This window comes from Plasmodium fragile (genome assembly GCF_000956335.1).
Source record: "Plasmodium fragile strain nilgiri unplaced genomic scaffold supercont1.61, whole genome shotgun sequence".
NCBI lineage: Eukaryota > Apicomplexa > Aconoidasida > Haemosporida > Plasmodiidae > Plasmodium > Plasmodium fragile.
The window spans coordinates 11,856-29,727 of NW_012192641.1; the positions used below are offsets into that span (position 1 = coordinate 11,856).

A 17,872-nucleotide genomic window follows, 5' to 3' on the forward strand; every position below is an offset into this window, starting at 1 on the left:
CCACGCAACCCGTGCACGCGTGCACACACATAGACAGCCTCCTCTACAGGTAGGAGTGGCCAGTCAGGTGATCTTAACGCGGAGGGGGAGAAGGAAGGAAGCCTCAAACGTACATGGGACACGAATGCCCTCAGACGGAGACTCTTCTTATGTTTTCCTAGTTGCGCAGTTTGCGTAGTGTGCGCAGTGCACGCGAAAAGGGGGGTGGCAGAAGAAAAAAAAAAAATTAAAAAAAAAAAAAATAATAAAATAAATAAAATAAAAAAGGAAAACCATCAAACAAACGAATGAACAATTACGGATAATTATTCACAAAAGATTTTTTCCCCCTTCTCCAAGCGTTAAGCGAACTTGTCACAAAATGGACATTTGTGGGGGGTGCAGTCATGTGCATGCACACAAGTGGCCACTCGCGCGATTTCTGGGTCATTGAAGAGAAAATTGACGAGAAACACTTATGCTACGTGGCAGTCTGGCAGTTTGGCCGCCTGACCAACTAATAGTCCAGCGGCCAACCGCCAACCGCAAACCGCTTCACCCCGTTGCGCCTGTTGCGCGTGTTGGTTCATTTCCCCCTTCTTGCATGTCCATGTGAAGGAAAAAAAAAAAAAAAAAGACCATTAAATGAACCCCGTTGAGAGGGACACGCGTTTGTCAGTTAGAACAAAAATAAATAAATAAAAAAAAAAAATGGAAAAAAGTGGAGGCAAATGGGCAAGCGAAGCAAATACACGGGTTGCCCTTTTACCCGTGAAGACGCATGGGCCAAAAAAAAAAAAGAAAAAAAATTACTCCCAGGGGGTGGGAGACACACGGTTAGTCATAAAGTGTAGGACACACTAATTCGCATCGCGTCGCATAGCGTCGCTTCACTCCGTCTCTCATGTGCCCGCTCCGCCCCGTTTCAATCATCGGCAATGTCCAGGATGAGCGCAACGCCGGCAAGCACCCACTTCTCCTGGTTCTCCTTGGTCTTGAGCTTAATATTGGTGACGTAGGTGGGTCCCCTGGAGACTGTCTTATAAACGGGGCACTCGTACACGTCCGTTTCCACTTTGCCCATGCTGACGACCGGCTTGCAGTGAATGACGGGCATGAGGAAGTACTTCTGCTTGGAGCTAGAATCACAGAGGGTGTTTTTCTCAATGTCGTAGTTGGCGCCATCGAGGTAGAGCCCATAGATGTAAGCGCCCTCCTTAGGGTACGAGTGAATATTATTCAAAGACTTGTTGGTGACTTCAATTTGCATAATAATTTTGTCTAACTCGCACTTCTCATTTCGAGAGAGGATTTGTTTAATTGCACTGAAGAAGCTATTCGGGTTGAACAAAAGCGAGACGTTAAAAACTTTTGGAGTCACCAGTGGGTCATTGAACCAATCGGATAGGAAGCTGATTCTTTCCTTGAGATTAAGAATCCATGAGCACAAATTTCTGTTACTGGAGTAAGAGTTATCCTTCCACAAATCTGGTAGCTGATCTTTGTACAAAGAACCCATTAATGATTCCATTTTTGTGTTCATATTAATTTCACCTTTAATAGCTAGATGTAGCTCCTTTAAAGAGTCTCTCATAATACTTGTAAGTGAATTCATAAGAGTACATTCTTGGAAGAGGAAATACTGCAGAGGAGTAATCTGATCATCAGGAATGGACTTAACCAGTTCATCTACATTGAAATGAACATTTTCAATTTCATTTAATATGTCTGAAAGGATATTAGCAGTGCGAACTTCCAAAGTTTCTCTAGTGGTTAGTTCTTCCACAAAGGTAGAACTCTCGTTCAGCTTTAACTTAAAAATATTTGTCAACAGCTTTATACTTTCATTTGTCCTAAAGTTCATTTCTGCATGTTGGTTCAGGCCATACAAAATGGAAGACTCAGCAACCATCTGCGTGTCAATGTATTTTAAAATTTTATCATAAGCATAATTACTAGGGCTAAACAATTGTACATTTTTAGAAAAAGGAATTAACTGCATCCCCTCTAAAGACTGCTCCTTCATATAATAATTCAAATAAGTTTTGCACACCAACATGTCCTTATCATTCACAATATGACCACCATACATGATTTCTCCAAAAATATATTTTAAGTCATTCCACGGTACCTTTATAGAATTCTGATTGTCTAAATAATTAAAAAGAACTTTTGCACTATCTCGAAGGTCACTTAAGCTGAAGGGATATTTTATATTAAACCCTTGAGCACCAAATTTGGATCTCTCCACAATGATGGAATGGAAATAACAAAGAGAAAATAAAATATTTTTTGTTCGTAAATCTTTCTCTTCGTAATCATCTAAGGAGAAAAAGGTAAAGGCTCTCTTCAAATTTTCTTTAAAACCTGTTGGAGCTTCGTTTGTCAATTTTATAGACCTCTCCAAAATACTTATGGGAATATTTTTTGTTACCTCTGATGTTAAGAAAAGACGAAAATTCGGATGAGACCCCTCTGCAGCATATTTATCAATCACATTTTCTAAAACTAAATTGAATTTTGCCATTAGATGAATATTTTCCAATACTATCCAATGACCTTCTTTATGAGCTAGCTCCAATTTAAACAATGCAATTGTTTCTTGTCCTTGTCCCAAAGATACTATGTGCAAATTACTGTTCAGATAAAATTTATTCTTCTTCCCTAACTGTTCTACATACTTAATAAAATCGGACCCAGGGGTTAAGATGAAGAGAATTGGGGTAGAATTAATCATAAAATTGTACGATGATTCTAGTGTGTCTACAAAGGAATTCTTCCTCTCCATAATCTCTTCACTGTTTGGTAACACATTTCGAATGTACTTCTCCAATGTTACTGTTACTCTGTCTGGTCTCAATGATCTTATAATTAGTAATTTTTTAAAAGAGTTATTACTTAATTTTTTCCATTCTAGGGGTAGGGTGCATATTTCTGGTTGTATTTCTGAACACCACTGCTTGAACTTGTGCTGTGCATCTATGTGTATATTGTTGGTTAAACTTTCAAATTCTTTAAATTTTGACAACACACATACATTCCTCCAGCAGTCATCAGCTAGCCATTCCTTTAACGGGTTCTGAATCGCTTCTTTCATTCGGGGAGGCTTCAAAAAAAAGTTCAAATAATCCATACTGAAATCCTTGTCATGAATTTTTTTTTTTTCCAATAATTTGAACACAAATATACAATTGAATAGCAGCTTGTCCTCTTCCAGCAACCCTCGGTTGATCCATGAGTAGATCGTTTTCCTGAATGAAATGATTAGCTCGTTCATGTGCTCATCGCACAGGTCGTTTTGTTCTGCTCCATTTCGGGTTGCTTCTTCCGCCTCGTCTTCGTCCGCTGTGCCCGTTCCTCGTTCCCGTTCGGCGCCATCGCGGAAGTACCCCCTCGAGTCGCCCAGGCTCAGCTCGTCCTCCCCCGCGCTGCCCACGCCACGACCAATTCCACTCCCTACTCTGCTCCCCATTGCGACCCCCGCGTGCACGGCCTCGATCGACTTGAGCAGCAAGCTAATAAAAGAGTCCAGCGAGTACTGATACATGTAATTAATGTTGTGCATAAGGATGAGGATGAAGTACACGATGGAGGCTTCGTTCGCCAGGGTCCTATACAGCTCCCTAGTTTTGTTAATCTCGTTCTCCGTTGTGATGGAATCGGCCACTTGCTTTTGTATATTGATAGATGTGTCTTTGGTAGTCTTCAAACTGTTAATGAGAGAAATATTGTCGATGATGGTGGTGGAGTCTGCGGCGGACAACTGATACAATATTTCATCCTCCAACTTGTTCAAAACGATTTTGTATTCATTTCTGTTTTTCACAAGTATTTGTTTCTGCTTCTCCAATTCTGGCTTCTCTATATTAACGATGATGGCTAAAATTTGCTCCTCCAGCCCTTCACAAGTTACGCTAAAGTTTATGAGCGTGCACTGGCTGTTCACTTCTGGCTTGAAGTGTGGATTGCTCAGCTTCGTTTGCAGGATGAGATTGAAAAAGGGGGCCTTTCTAAAACCCTCGTTTGAAAGAGATTTACTCATAATACTATGTGAGTTGGACATTTTTTCGTAATTTTTTTCATCATCCTGTTTTTCCCTCGGGGTCATCATCATCGACATTTCCTGAGTTGCGCTATCTCTACCACGTCGGCTGCTATCTCCATGTTGTCTACCGTTTTGTCTATCCCCTCTTCTGGGGGTTGACTTAGTGTGCAGGTTCTTTTCATCCTCATCCTCCTCTTCTTCCTCCGTTGCATCATCATGGTCCACCTCTCCATCTTCGTGGAAGCTGCCCGAGTTGTTATTTTCTCGCCCAGAAGTGGCACCAGAGCGGCCTCCCCCCTCTCCAGCGCCACTCTCATAGAATGACTTAATCTTCGACACTCTGCTAATAGCATTGGGGTAGTTAAACTGCATCTCCTCATTGTCAATTTTGACGAAGGTGTCATTTCCCCTCTTTATGAATTCCCTATTGAGGAGCCCATCAATAACGTTGTCAATCTCTTCAGTGACGTTTTCTATAATGAGGTAGCCACCTCTCAAGATAACATTCTTAACTTTTGTAATAAAATGATCACTGTTGAATTGGAGACATGTGATATTATTTCCTCCTTTAGCCTTCAACCACTTCAATCCTTGTAACTGTGGGTCGATCAACAAAGGCCATCGATAGCAAGTACTTACGATAAGAGCATTTTCTATACTTATCCTATCTTCAGGAAGTTTCTCATTTTTCCAGGTAGCTATCTGTATATCCTGTACCATGATGTCAATTGGGGAGGAAATTTCGCTGATGAGGATATTGCTCTTCTTAATCTGCTCAAGCCACAGGTTCTTCCATAATTTTACTCGGAAGGAGCTAGAGAATACCCCTAAGTAGGTAATGAAGGAAGACAAAAGGAGACAATCTCCATAAATGTATTTTTTATTAGAAATAATAATTTCAATTTCATCAGACCATCTACTATACTCATCCGATAGCATATTCACCAGATTTTCCGCTCGATTTAATTTGTCTTTTGATTCATTAAATATTTTTATAATGTTATTTTTCTCTTCATTGACTTCATTCATTTTTGTCCTAAGCTTTTCTACACTATCCGTTAATTCCTTCACCTTATTTTCTAAAAGGTTTAATTTTTCTTGTGCGCTGTTTTTATTATTTGTGGCTTCTTGCAATTTGTCCATCAGTGGCTTCACCTTTTTATACACTTCATTATACTTGACAATGTTCACTAGCCAAAGTGCCAAGTAAGCACATGCAGAAGATTTGGTTTTCATCATTTCATAATTGAAGAATTTTTTCTCAATAAATGGGGTTAACAAATGAACTGTCTCTTCATCCATATTTTCTGCATCGAACTTTTGCAATTTCGATAAAAACTGACTAGGATTATTCATAATTTTTTGAGCAAATTTCCATGAATAATTTTTTATCTCCTTTAAGGCAATTAGAACAGCGTGGGTTACATCTAGACACTCCTTTGGTGGGTTCTGTAAAGACTTTAGTTCCTGAATAGCTGACTTGGTAATACAATTTACAGCTTCCTTGGCCTTGTTCATTATGGGCAAAGCTTCACTCAATTCTTTATCTGCTTTAATCTGAATTTCAATTGCTTCTCTTGTAAAAATTTCAGTTTTTTTTTTCTCCTCATTTACAATCTGCTGTTCTTTGTTCGTCACTTCCGTTGCTTCCTTCACTTTTTTTATAATTTCATTCACTTCAATTTTTTTCTCTTCTATATTTTTTATTTTCACTTCAATTTCCTTTTTCAACACTTCCACATTTTCTCTCGTACTTGTCAGTGCTAACAATCCCTTGTTCAGTCTCTCCACGGATTTCTCAATCTCATAATTCTTCACATGCAACAGGTTCTTATAAAAATATATGTACTCTAGGAAAGTTTTGGGGATAACATAATTGTATCGATTTTTCTTCTCCAGATAAATCTTGTTCATCTCATTTGTGCTTGTGTGCACATACGCCATATGTTCGCAAATGCTCTTCTTCAATTCATCCTCGATTTCTAAATCGTTCAAAAATCTATTAGACACATTTACAAGTGCTTCATATGGCCAGGGTAAAAAGTACACGAAGGAAAAGTTCGATAAGAACGAAGGAAATTTTATCAAACGATCTCTGTATAAACTGCTAATAGGAGAATGGGTCACTGCTACTTTGAAATTCCTTTTTATCTTACTTATGTAATAATTAAATACATCTTCGTTGCTCTCCCCAATATTTAAGTACTTTATCTGGTTTCGAATGGAGGAGAAAATTCCTAGGTACTCGTCTTTCGTGAACAAATCATTACACAACCCCGTGGATGTCAAATCATTTATGTACGGCAGGAACGAGTCTAGGATATTTTGTTCCTTCAGAAGTAGAACGTGCACGTTGCCAGGCTTGATGGCGCATTTCAAGTGGAACTCCTGAAGGTCTGCTTTAAAATTGCTCAAGTCGTAGTTGTTGTTCGTTGAGATTTGTAGCAGGTTGAGGCAGTTGATGAAGATACTCAGTTTCACTAGGGACTGCTTTCCCGATCCTCCAAAGCCGATCAACATCAGGTGCGAAATGTCAAAGTCTAAGATACGACATATTTTGCATATCTGCACAACTGCGTAGTCGAAGAGGACGAGTGGAAGCTCCACGTGCGAGATGTTATATTCGCTTAGCTTCTCTGCCAGCACCTCCTTCAGCACATGGAATTTCTTCACACCGAGGTACATTTTGTCCAGCCCGTTGCGCACCGAAATGAACGAGGTGAATATGTTCTTGTTCGGGTCGTACGGGAGGCTGGCCGAGTTGGCAGAGGGGGCTGTAGATGCGCTTAGACCATGTGAAGCGCTCAGCCCCTGTGATGTGATAAGCCCCTTTGAGGCGTGCGCGTCCCCATCACCACCAACCGCACCACCAATCGCGCCGCTAACCAACCCACTAACCGCGCCACTAACCGCGCCAGTGTCCCCGTCGAAGGCGGCCCGGTGGCGAGCCAAATCCTCCAGGCAAAAGGGAAAGTGCTGTTGCAAAAGGCGATTGAAGATCTGTGTGAAAATCTCAATGTGCTCATTCGACGTCAGCTTGTTCATGTACACATGATGCATCTCGTGGAAAAAAATCATTAAAAATTTAAAGCTCCCTCCATTGTACAAATCAGGGCTTGTACATTTAATGATGTTGTGAAATGCCCCATGAATATCATTCAAGTTGAATAAGTAATGTGGAGCAGAGTTAGACAAATTGAACGAAATATTCTCTGTAACCCTACTGTACAGGTCATGTGAAAATGAAATGATATTGTTAAGTAAACCTTTCACTGTATCATCAAACTTGAGCAAATGCTGTTTTAGTATAACCTTGTATACATTCTCAAATGTCTTCATGCTAATATCTTCCATGTTGATAATGTGAAATTTGTTTTGAATTCTTTTGTCGATCAGTTTATTCGCGTTGTTATTTACTGTTCCTATGAAGAGGACGTCGTGAATGAATTTCTTCTCGTCTAAATTTTCCCTGTCATATATCAACTTGTACGTTAACAATTGTCTTAAGAACTCCAAGGTCTGCTGTGTATCACAATTGTCCTTAGCAGTTATATTCATGTCTTCCAAAAAAAAAATGTGTCTCTTCTGATTCGGGGGCCCATATGTCCTTGTGTTCCTCTTCTCCACATTATTCTCAATTATCTTCTGAAGGACAAATGAGTTTGTGTAATAGTTTATGCTTATAGTGGTGTGCGTAAACTTTTCAATGTTCATATTAATATTGTTACTTATACACTTTGTCTTCCCCGTGCCGTTACTTCCATACATCAGGATTGGTTGGTTTCGGTCTAGGGAATACTTTATCATTTTTTCCGTGCGAATAAGCTCGATCGTGTTAATGTACAATTCATCATAGTTGTGTGGAAGCATGCTTTCGATGTAATTGTTTTCGCTTTTTTTCTTGTGCTTTGGCTTGGCATGCTGCACTCGGCTCCCTTCACCCGTCTCCTCCACTTCACCCGTGTCGCCCCCTTCATCACCCCCTTCTTCTTCTTCTACCTCCTCCGCTTCCCCCGTTTCACCCTCTTCTCCCTCTTCCTGGCCAAAGTTCCAGCGCATTTTCTGCAAAAACAAAATGTCACTGTCCAGGTACTCGCTCAGGTGCTTCCACTCATTGTCGTAAATATTATAAGTGTAGTTGCAGCAGTAGTCGCTTCCCATCTTTACCTTAACATTCGACTTGACATTGTTGTTGAGAGCATTCCTTGCGTTCATTAATTTGTCCTCCACGATTAAGTTGTTCAGGACCCACATGTAAGAATTCATGAAAAAGCTATTGTAGTAATCTTTCAAAATTTCATAATTATAATTAATTTTGTTTATCACATTTTTTTCGTCTCCATTGTTTTGGTCTTCCTTCATGGGATGTAACTCTTCCTGGTTAGCACCACTTTCCTCCTTGGGTGCATTTCCCAGGCTGACCGCATCCACTGCTGAGGGAGACACACATCCCTTCCTCTCTTCCATCGCCTCGTCCTCCTCCTGGCGATTCTCAATTCTCCGTATCACCTCGCTAATGTACTTATCATATTTAACGAGGAAGTAATCGATGTAGTTGCAGATCGACCTCACAATGTCCAGGTTGGACAACTCGAAGGCGAACTTACACTGCTTCCTCAGCATGTCAATGTTCTGCGCGTAAAATATGTTGAAGAGGTAGTAAAACTCCGTCTTGGCCACATGATTTTTTAAAAGGTTGATCCACGAACTTATATACAGCTTATAACTTATGTCTCCTCTGTTTATGTAGAGGACCCCCCCTCTGCTGACTGTTGCGGGAGAGGCATACTTCATGTTGGTAATTTCAAAGAACAAGTGCATCTCTTTGGTGAAGGGTATTCGTTCATTACTCACCAGAGTCAGCACCTTATTATCATCCATCACAGTGTTCATGCTTTCTATCCATTCCGCATCGATGTTACCGTCTAACAAGAGAACCTTATGTTTGACGCTCTCACTGTAAGGGGATATGTTCCTCGACATTTTCCTCATTATGGAAGACAGAGCACCGTCTACCCACTCGTTGTTTTTGTTTAAGTACCCATACAATTCATACGACTCAATCGACTTGGGGTTAATAACTTCGTGCAAACATTTCTCATTGATTTTGTTCAGGGTACTTATCAATATTTGAATAACGCTGGACTTTCCGCAGCCGTCTTCTCCTAAGATGAAGACGCAGTGACGCACGTCCATCAAATCCTTGAGCTGCTTTACCTTTAGGATGAAATTGTCGTCGATTTGGAGGTTGGCATCCCGGAGGCTGCTTCGTATGGCCTCGTCAAAGCTCACAACGCGGTGTTCCTCCGCCTCGGGGCGGGAAGTTACTCCCTCTGGAGACGTCCCTGGTGAGGGGTTCATCATTAGGCCATCCCCAGGGTGGGACAGATCAGTCCCGTCCACACAAACCTCCTCCTTGAAGAACCTATCCCCACAGTCGACATTCGGGAAAAGGTCATTCACAAGCCCCAGAAAAATAGGAATATCCTCATGAGTTATTTTAGGTATATTGAAATCTTTAAGTGCCTTCATCAAAATAACTTCCTCATCATAGTTGCTGTACTTCCTTTTCAAATTACCTGCCTGAATCAGAACCACCTTAACAGCACGCAGGCCCCAATCGTAATGAATATTCTTCCTAAGTAATTCCTTACACAGCTGATATAGCTCCACAAATTTATACGACAATTTATTTGCCTTAATAAAACCAAAAGACATTAACATATTTTCGCATATAAATTTAATATCAGGGACAATCATGGAACAAGATCTAAACAAATTTTTTAAGTTTTCTGGTAACTCTGTTCTCCCTGCATACCCTGGGTTCATGGTAATAAAGAACCCACATGTCTTCTTCAAGACAATTTCATCATCAATAAAATGGAACACCGTTTTTTTCTCTTTAATTGCATCAAAGATACACTTAATTTGTGTACTAACAACAGATAGAACTTCTATGCTGATCCGATTGAACTCGTCAAAGCATCCCCATGCACCTGTCTGGGAGAGCCCAATACAAATTTGAGACATATTAAAATAATTCATTTGATTACTGCAGTTAAATATAAATATTGCTATGCCTATGGCTTTGGAGAGATCCTTGGTCGTTTCTGTCTTTCCTGTTCCTGCCGGACCTGCGGGGGCTCCTCCAAGGATCAGGTTCAGTGCCTGTGTCAGGGTGATGTAGCACTTGTCGGTCAATGGAGTAATCACCAATTTTCCCGAGTTCCCAATATACTCATATAAATATTTTGTCCTAAAATCACACAGCTTTATTTCGCACGTGTAGTTGTTTGCCTTCTTGTCATACACCCAGTAGTACTTTAGCTGTGCTTGCCAGTCAAAGGAAGTCCCATCTGAAATTTTTTTCTTTATAAAAGAAATAATAACATCTCTCGTGTGTACATCCAAAATGATCAGGGAGAGTAGCTTGGTTCTGATGTTACAATCCTGTGTCCTTTCCACCAACTTTATTAACTTGTTTATTCGCTCGATTAGTATCTTCTTGTACTCGACGAAGGCAGACTCGTTTCCATTTTCTAGCTCGTCAAAGCATTTGTTGATTTCATCCGTCACAACTATTTGGTTACATGTGCATACCACTTGGCTGATAAAACTTCCGATCATGGTTTCGTCTCTGTTTTGTTCGTCTAAATTTTCGGAGCAGATTTTTGCCTTTTCCAGGATGCTCCTGATGGTCACCTTCAGGTGTGTTTCCAAATCCTTCAGGTAATTCTCCACGTTTCCCCTCAGCACTAGCTCTGTAGGGAACTCCAAATGTTCGTTTTCGATGCTGTACACACCTTTCGCGGTGAACTCCGTCACAGGGGGGGAGGCACCATGCAACCGCTCCCCACCGGCTTCCGTCACATCCTCCGTAATGTCTTCCCTTTTTACCGCTTCGGTGGCGTCCTCCGGAATGACTTCTCCTTTTACCGCTTCGGTTGCGTCCTCCGGAATGGCTTCCCTTTTTACCGCTTCCACCGATGCACCCCCAAACTCAATCGTCTTAATCGCGTTGAACACATCGTTCACGTAGGGAAGAATCTTCATGGGATTCTTTCCATTACTCAGGATGTCCAAAAGAGCAATGTTCGACAAAAAGTAAAATCGAGGAAAGGCCTTCTTCTTCTGATCCAAGTAATCATTAAGAGCCTTTTCACACAACTCAATATTTTTAAAAAACTTTCTCAGCACATAAAATAAATCTTCGTTCAAGCAAATTTGTAACACATTCTTATGCTCATAAGCATTGAGAATGATTTCCTTGTACTCATGTTCAATGTTGAAAAACATCCTACTTTCCTGTGGGAGCTGCGAATGGATGTCTTCTGAGTTCAGATAAATCGGTTGTAGTCTTTCAAATTTGTTCAGGAATTTTCTCCATATATTAATCACCTCATCAATTCTTTTCAAATTTTCCTGTGTCTTTAAAATGGTATCCTGGATGAACAAAATATATTTCTTCTGATTTATAAAAAAGAGAATCTCAGACGTATGCACATCTACAATTTCGAGGATGGTGTCCATGTTGGTTATTTGAATGTAAGAATTTTTGTTTAAAAATTCAAAGTTCATTTTTCTCCAAATTTGGCTTATTTCTCTAATTTTGTTTTCAATTTTTTTTTCCTTTTTGGCTTGCTCCATCACATCATGCACAGCGTCCACGTGCTTGTACAGTTTCAGGTCGAAGAATCCCTGCAGCGTCAGCTCTTTGTACTTTATCTGAAGGTGCTTCTTCGGCGCGTTCTCCACTACGTCATCCCCCCCCACCACGTTACCACCCTCCACCACGTTATCCCCCTCCACTGCATTATCCCCCTCCACTGCATTACCCCCCTCAACTACATCATCCCCCTCCACGCCGCCTGACATGTTCATGATGATATTCCAGTGGCGGTCGAAAATACAGTCGTTGTTCAAATCTACTAGCAGCGGAAGGATGGAGGAAAACTTTTTCAATTCCTTTATGATGTGTTCATACACTGGCATGCTCTTCATCTGGGATAAGTTCTTTCTCAAGTATTGTGAAACGAAATCGATTAAATATATATTTCCATTAACGTCTATCTCTGTCCAAAGCTTCTTCTTTTCCTCTTCCATGAAAAATACAATGCTATTAATAACATCCCACAGATTTTTCAGCTCCTTCAACTTGCTGTCCAATTCGTTCAGTTCATCAAACACCGTGATGTCGAGCTCGAACAGAATCTCCAACTCGTTGTGATACTTTTGCTTATCCCTATACACTTGGTAACTTCTCCTGTACTCATTAATCTTTTCGTAAGGGTTGCCTTGTATATCCTTGGGTGCATTAGGTATGTTTTGCAAAATGCCACTCTTTAGCTTCTTCAACTCATCCTTAAACAGCTTAATTTCCACTTTGATGTTTTTAATTTCCTCATTTTTGTACTTGATAATTTTTTCTTTTATTTCATTGTACTGTATCTCTACCCGTTCCTTGTTCCGCTCGATTTCCTCCAGCACTTCGTTATGTTTCACTGTTATGCCTAGCTCCCTGAGGGTCTCCATTATTTCTCTTGTTTTTTGGAAAATCAGGGGGATAATTTTCCTGCTCAGCTTTACGCTCCTCAGGTTCCTCATCAGGTTGTAGAAGGCATCCTTCTTGCTCTTCGCCAGTTGGGTTTCTCCGGTCGCGGCGCTGGGGCTACTGCCACCGCCAAACTCTTCCATCTGAGAAGTCACCCCAGCGCTCAACTCCGCCATGTCAGAAGACGCCCCCTTCTTGCCCTGCCCGAAGAACTCGCTAACTCCCGCGTCCCTCAAGTTGCCCAACACACCCTCGTAAAAGGCGCTCACGGCGTAAATCACGTCCCGCACAAACACCTGCAGATATTCAATATACAGCGAAATGTCCTTCTGCGAAAAGCTAATCAACTTTTCCACAAAGTGCTCCGAGTGAAATGCTACAAAGTTGATGACCTGGTAACTACGCAAGTGGTGAAAGCTACTCAACTCGCTCCTCAAAGACAAAATCAGATTTTTATACGCCAACACATTTGGAAACATATGCGTAACGTTAATATTAATCAGTTTTAATGTGTCTCTAAAATTGTTGTTGAATTCAAAGTAGGTAGGGAAGAGAGCTACTTCATTTTGAATCTTAAATTGGAGAAATTCCTTCTTCATATCCTTCTTGCAAGTATTTTCATACTTCTTTAGACTTTGTAAATACTCATAACACTTATCTATAGTGGCTTCAAAATATTTTTCAATGCAATTCTTGTTCCGATTAATCTTTAAGCTAAGAAGAATTTCATTCATGTAGTCTCCACTCTTTGTGTCAATCCTTTTAATACCTGAACAAAGATTCATAAAGTCATCCTGCCACTTGTAAAAGATACTTGTTATGCTAAATGATTTTTTACATCTTAATTTTAAGTCTAGACTTAGCTTATGATCTACGAAATTTATCTTAATAGTAAATAAAGGTTCGTTTTCTCTTTCAGCATTTTTCATAATGCTATTCAGATTTGAAAAGAGAAAGTTAATCAACTCAGTAACCCTATCCGTAACTATACTGTTTACAAACTTTACGTAATTCTTCCACATAATATTATTCTTCTTTATCTTTAGAAGGTCAAAGGACTGCTTCATGCTCATGTGGATATTCTTGAAGTCATCCAGCAATTTCCCTTTCAATAATGCCATGTTATTTTTGTAACTGTTCAGGTAATTGTAAATATCTTCATGCTTCTTTCTCCTCTCTAAGATTGGTTTCCTTGTCCAACTCTTCGTCACACTTAGAATAGAAATCAAGTTACTGTGCACAGAGGAGATATTATTAAATATTTCTGTCATGTCTTTGTCTACCATTTGAATGTATTCAAAAATTTGTTCTTGTGTCCACCGGAGCTCACTTACCCCTTTCATTAACGTGCTCTTCACACTCCACAATTTCTCATGAAAGAGGTCCTTCTGTACACCCAACGTTTTTGTCACAATGTCGTTGTACTTTTTCGTGATGCTGTTTAGGGTATGAATGAATTCTTTAAATCGGTTGGTACTTTTGTAAATTCTCAGGCACTCCTCATTAACCGTTAGATTGTTCAGGTACAAATTCTTCACATTACATATGAAGAGAAAAATGTGTGGATGGAAATTTACATAAAATAACTCTCCCTTTTGCTTAAATATAGGTTCGTTCAGGAAAGTGTTCATGACTTCTATCGTTTCTGTAAACCATTCCTTGCTCATGTTGCTTATGTATTGGCTGATCTTAGTACTGATGCTTCGATACAGCGCATTTATTTCTTCCGTCTTTTCATCCTTAAAGTTCAGGACCTTCACAATTTTGCGAAGCGGGAAGTACTGCTGTTCGATTCGCTTCAGCAGTGATGTGAAAAGGTTCACCACTTCGCAGAACAGGGGCGCGTTCTGGTCGATGTGCAGGTGGCTCAGCTGCTCCCTCGCCAGCTCCGCGGTGGGAGAAGCGCTTGGACTACCACCATCGGTGCTAACCGCAGCTGAATTTCCACCATCACCGCTAACTTTTCCACATGCCCCTCCCTGTGATGGGGCCTGCTCCAGGACAAGGCCCCTGTTTTGAGCCACAATGGTCATATTTTTTATGAACAAATTGTCTACCAGAATGAACTCCCTCTTCAAATCCTCGCATAGTAGAGAGGCGTGCCGAATGAGCTCCACCTCGATGGCTCTCAAGTCCCGCAAAATTAAAAACGAGTTGAGCAATTTGATATTTTTCTTCAAATCCTTGTCAAAGGAGTGAACAAAAACGCAGATCAATCGCTTGTTCAATTCCTTTACCTTGTCCTCAAACTGGTTGTACTTGTTTATAAAAATAGTTTCTTCCTCATTCATGATCTCGTGGTTAATGTCTAAGAAGGTCTCATTGATGGAATTGAATTCGCGCAAGATGGTGTGTACCTCCTCGGTCAGTTTCTTCCCCTTCTCACCAGGAATTTCAATTTTTTCCAACTTCATGTACGTTTGGTAAATTTTTAGGTATTCGATTAGAAGCTTTAGTTTGTAAATGTAGAGACTAACGGAAGGGAAGTAGGTACACTCCTGCTCAGTTTCATCATTCTGTGTATCCCTCGCTGGATTGCTCCACCCACAGGATTCACTCAAAGAACGGAGCTTGGTATTCTTCTCTCGGTAGATCCTAAAGAGGTATAAAAAATTCAGCAGAAAATTCAAAGTCCCATACAACTTGCTCTTCAACACATCCACACAGTTATAAATGGAGTTTATAATTTCTGGAGTGTTCATATTTTTCTTGCAAGAATTTATAAGAACCCTAGAAAGAAAGTCAAACACAAATTTGCAGTTCTTAATTAAATACTCTGACCTGTCCAGTGATAAAGACAATGCATGCACAATCGGAGCAACCAACACATTTTTATTCTCAATTTCTTCTCTGCTATTTTCCAATTTTTGCAAAAAGTGAATAACTGGCTTTAGATGTGTATACAAATCGAACACTTCCAATTTGAGATCCACAATTTCTCTCCTAATGTTCTCAATAATGTTCTTATAACTGGAGTTTTTTTTCCTTTCCAAAATGGTGTGTACAATCTGCTTGAATTTCTCCTTCTCTATTTCGCCATACAAAAAGTTGATGTCTTCATTTTTATGTTTTAAACAACTCAGGAAATCTTCACAATTTTCGTACTTGTTCTTCTTGTAGTTTACAAAATTGCGTAAAATTACGTGGTAGCATTTGATGAAATGTATTAAGTACTCTTCCACGTGGTTGATGTCGTCCTCCTCTTCCTCCTTCTCTCCAGATGGTAAGAGTGGCAAAGTTAATTTCTCTTGTAACTCTCCATAGATAATTCTCAAGTTGAGCAAAAAATTATTAAACTTTTTTTTCATTTCTTTCAACAGAGAGGAAGAATTGATTTCGTCATTTTTGTTCATAAAATTAGAAAAAAAAATTTCCAAAAATTTCCTCGTCACATTTTCTGCATCATTGTTCATTTCCAAGAAAAGTGGCTTTTTACTTTGTGTCGTTTTGTAAATGATTAAATATTTCTCATTTTTTTTTTTTTTTTGTAAGTCTAGGATGGATCCATAAAATTTGATCGTGTCCTTTTCGTTAAATACGAATAGACAATCCTCTTCGCTTTGCGTGAACTCGTTTAGGAGCTTCACTGCGTTTTCGTCTGTCCGAATGCTGCTGAGCGCGCCTTCCTGCAGCCCACCCCCCTCGGGGCTGAAAAAGGCTACTGCGCTAAGCAGCACTTCCTCCGCCTCTTCGCTCGGCGCGCAGTCGCCGCCGTTCTGCTCCTCCGCCTTGTTCATGGGGGATAGCGGCGGTGTGGTGGCTTACTACCGCGTAGTACAAGTGCAGTACCGTGTGTGATCAATCGGCACGACTAACGGGTCGTAACTAAGCAGGACGATGTCGCGCCTCGAAACTGCGCTGTGTGACCGCACCGCCTCGCTGCACTGCTCATTTTTGGAGCCCGTACCCTGGCGGAGGAGGGTCGCACAAACGGGCACGCGCCGTCAACCTGCGAGCAGTGAAAACTACTTGCCGGTCTACAAATGCGAAAACGTGTGCATATCCGCAAGCAGCGTCATCCTTGCATTTTTTTTCCTACAAAAAGTGTTTAGTCAAATTTGTCACCTTCTTTTTTTCTTTTTCTCACCATCTATGTGTTATTCAGTCGTTTTCTCCTCAGGGCGTTCTTCCTGCCGCGTCGCATCGTATAGTTTTGCTGCATCCCGTTTCGTTTCGCTTTGTTTCTGTTTTTTTTTTTTTTTTTCCGCCACACACATATGCGCCTCTACGGGTGTGTCTACTTCGAGCTACGTTTGTATGCTCGTGCGAAATGAACCCCTCCCATTTTCAGCCTCTCGATGAAGCCCTTTTTTTTTTTCTCTTTCGGAGCCGGAGTGCACCATAATCTCCCTATGCGCGACAAGCGCCATTTCGCGTCCATCCTTACGGCTTCACCGCTGAGCTATACACAAATTAGCAAAAAAAAAAAAAAAAAGGGGATATCCAAATGGCTATTCAAACGTTCTGGGATCACGCACACACCTTTCCCCTCTTTTCGATTCACCTATGCACACACTAATGGGTGAAATTTGGCAAGGAGTTTTCTCCCCCAGCGTATCAGGGAACCACACTAGGCGGAAATATACGTTCCATGAATTTGCTCCAAGGGAATACATCCTCATCGTGGCTGACAGATTTACTTATGAGAGGCATTCCTCCCCTGTTTTGTCCTTCTCCCTTTTTCCATGATGCTATCAAGGTTATGTGATTGCGTCCAACACCGTAAGCTTTGGCCTTGCCCAAGAGGGTCTATCCTTGCTACTTATTCGCGCAATGAACATTCGGTTTGGTCATCGGCTGTCTACACTTGTGTGCTTTCCCCTAAGTAAGGTGTGACCTCTACATGTGTCTGTACAGCGTAATGCGTGACTGTTCCGTTTGAGAGCATACATCAGGATGATCCACTAAGAAATCAGCTCATTCTCGTAATTTCGTTCCTTCCATTTCCACCCATTCTGTGATCTTCCCAAGTATGTTCCATTTTCCTGCAAAGTATTTCACTAGCGTGTCATTTTTTGTCAAATGGGGAAAAAAAAATATATCTGTTCAGGAGATTTTCAACAGTGCAGCTGCCTTGTTCATATATAGTTCATATTTTGAAAAAAAAAAACACCGTTGTGCACAATTTTGGGGCAAGAAAAAAAAAAAAAAAAAAAAAAAAAAATGACCTGTTCAGGCGATTTTCAACGGCGCGGCTTGACCTGTTCATGTTGTTCAAGTTGTTCATATTATTTAGGCAAAAAGCTACCTTGTGCGCAATTTTTCGGTAAAAAAAAAAAAAAAAAAAAAAAAAAAAA

General features: G+C 40.6%; 1 protein-coding gene across 1 annotated transcript; it reads right to left on the bottom strand.

The window, feature by feature from the left end:
* Positions 1 to 904: 904 nt before the first annotated feature.
* AK88_04371 (uncharacterized protein) lies at positions 905 to 16,312 on the bottom strand (the record flags this gene model as incomplete). Its single annotated transcript, XM_012481981.1, has 1 exon — positions 905 to 16,312. One exon carries the CDS (start codon positions 16,310 to 16,312, stop codon positions 905 to 907), a length of 15,408 nt encoding a protein of 5,135 aa, XP_012337404.1.
* Between the last annotated feature and the right edge of the window lie 1,560 nt (positions 16,313 to 17,872).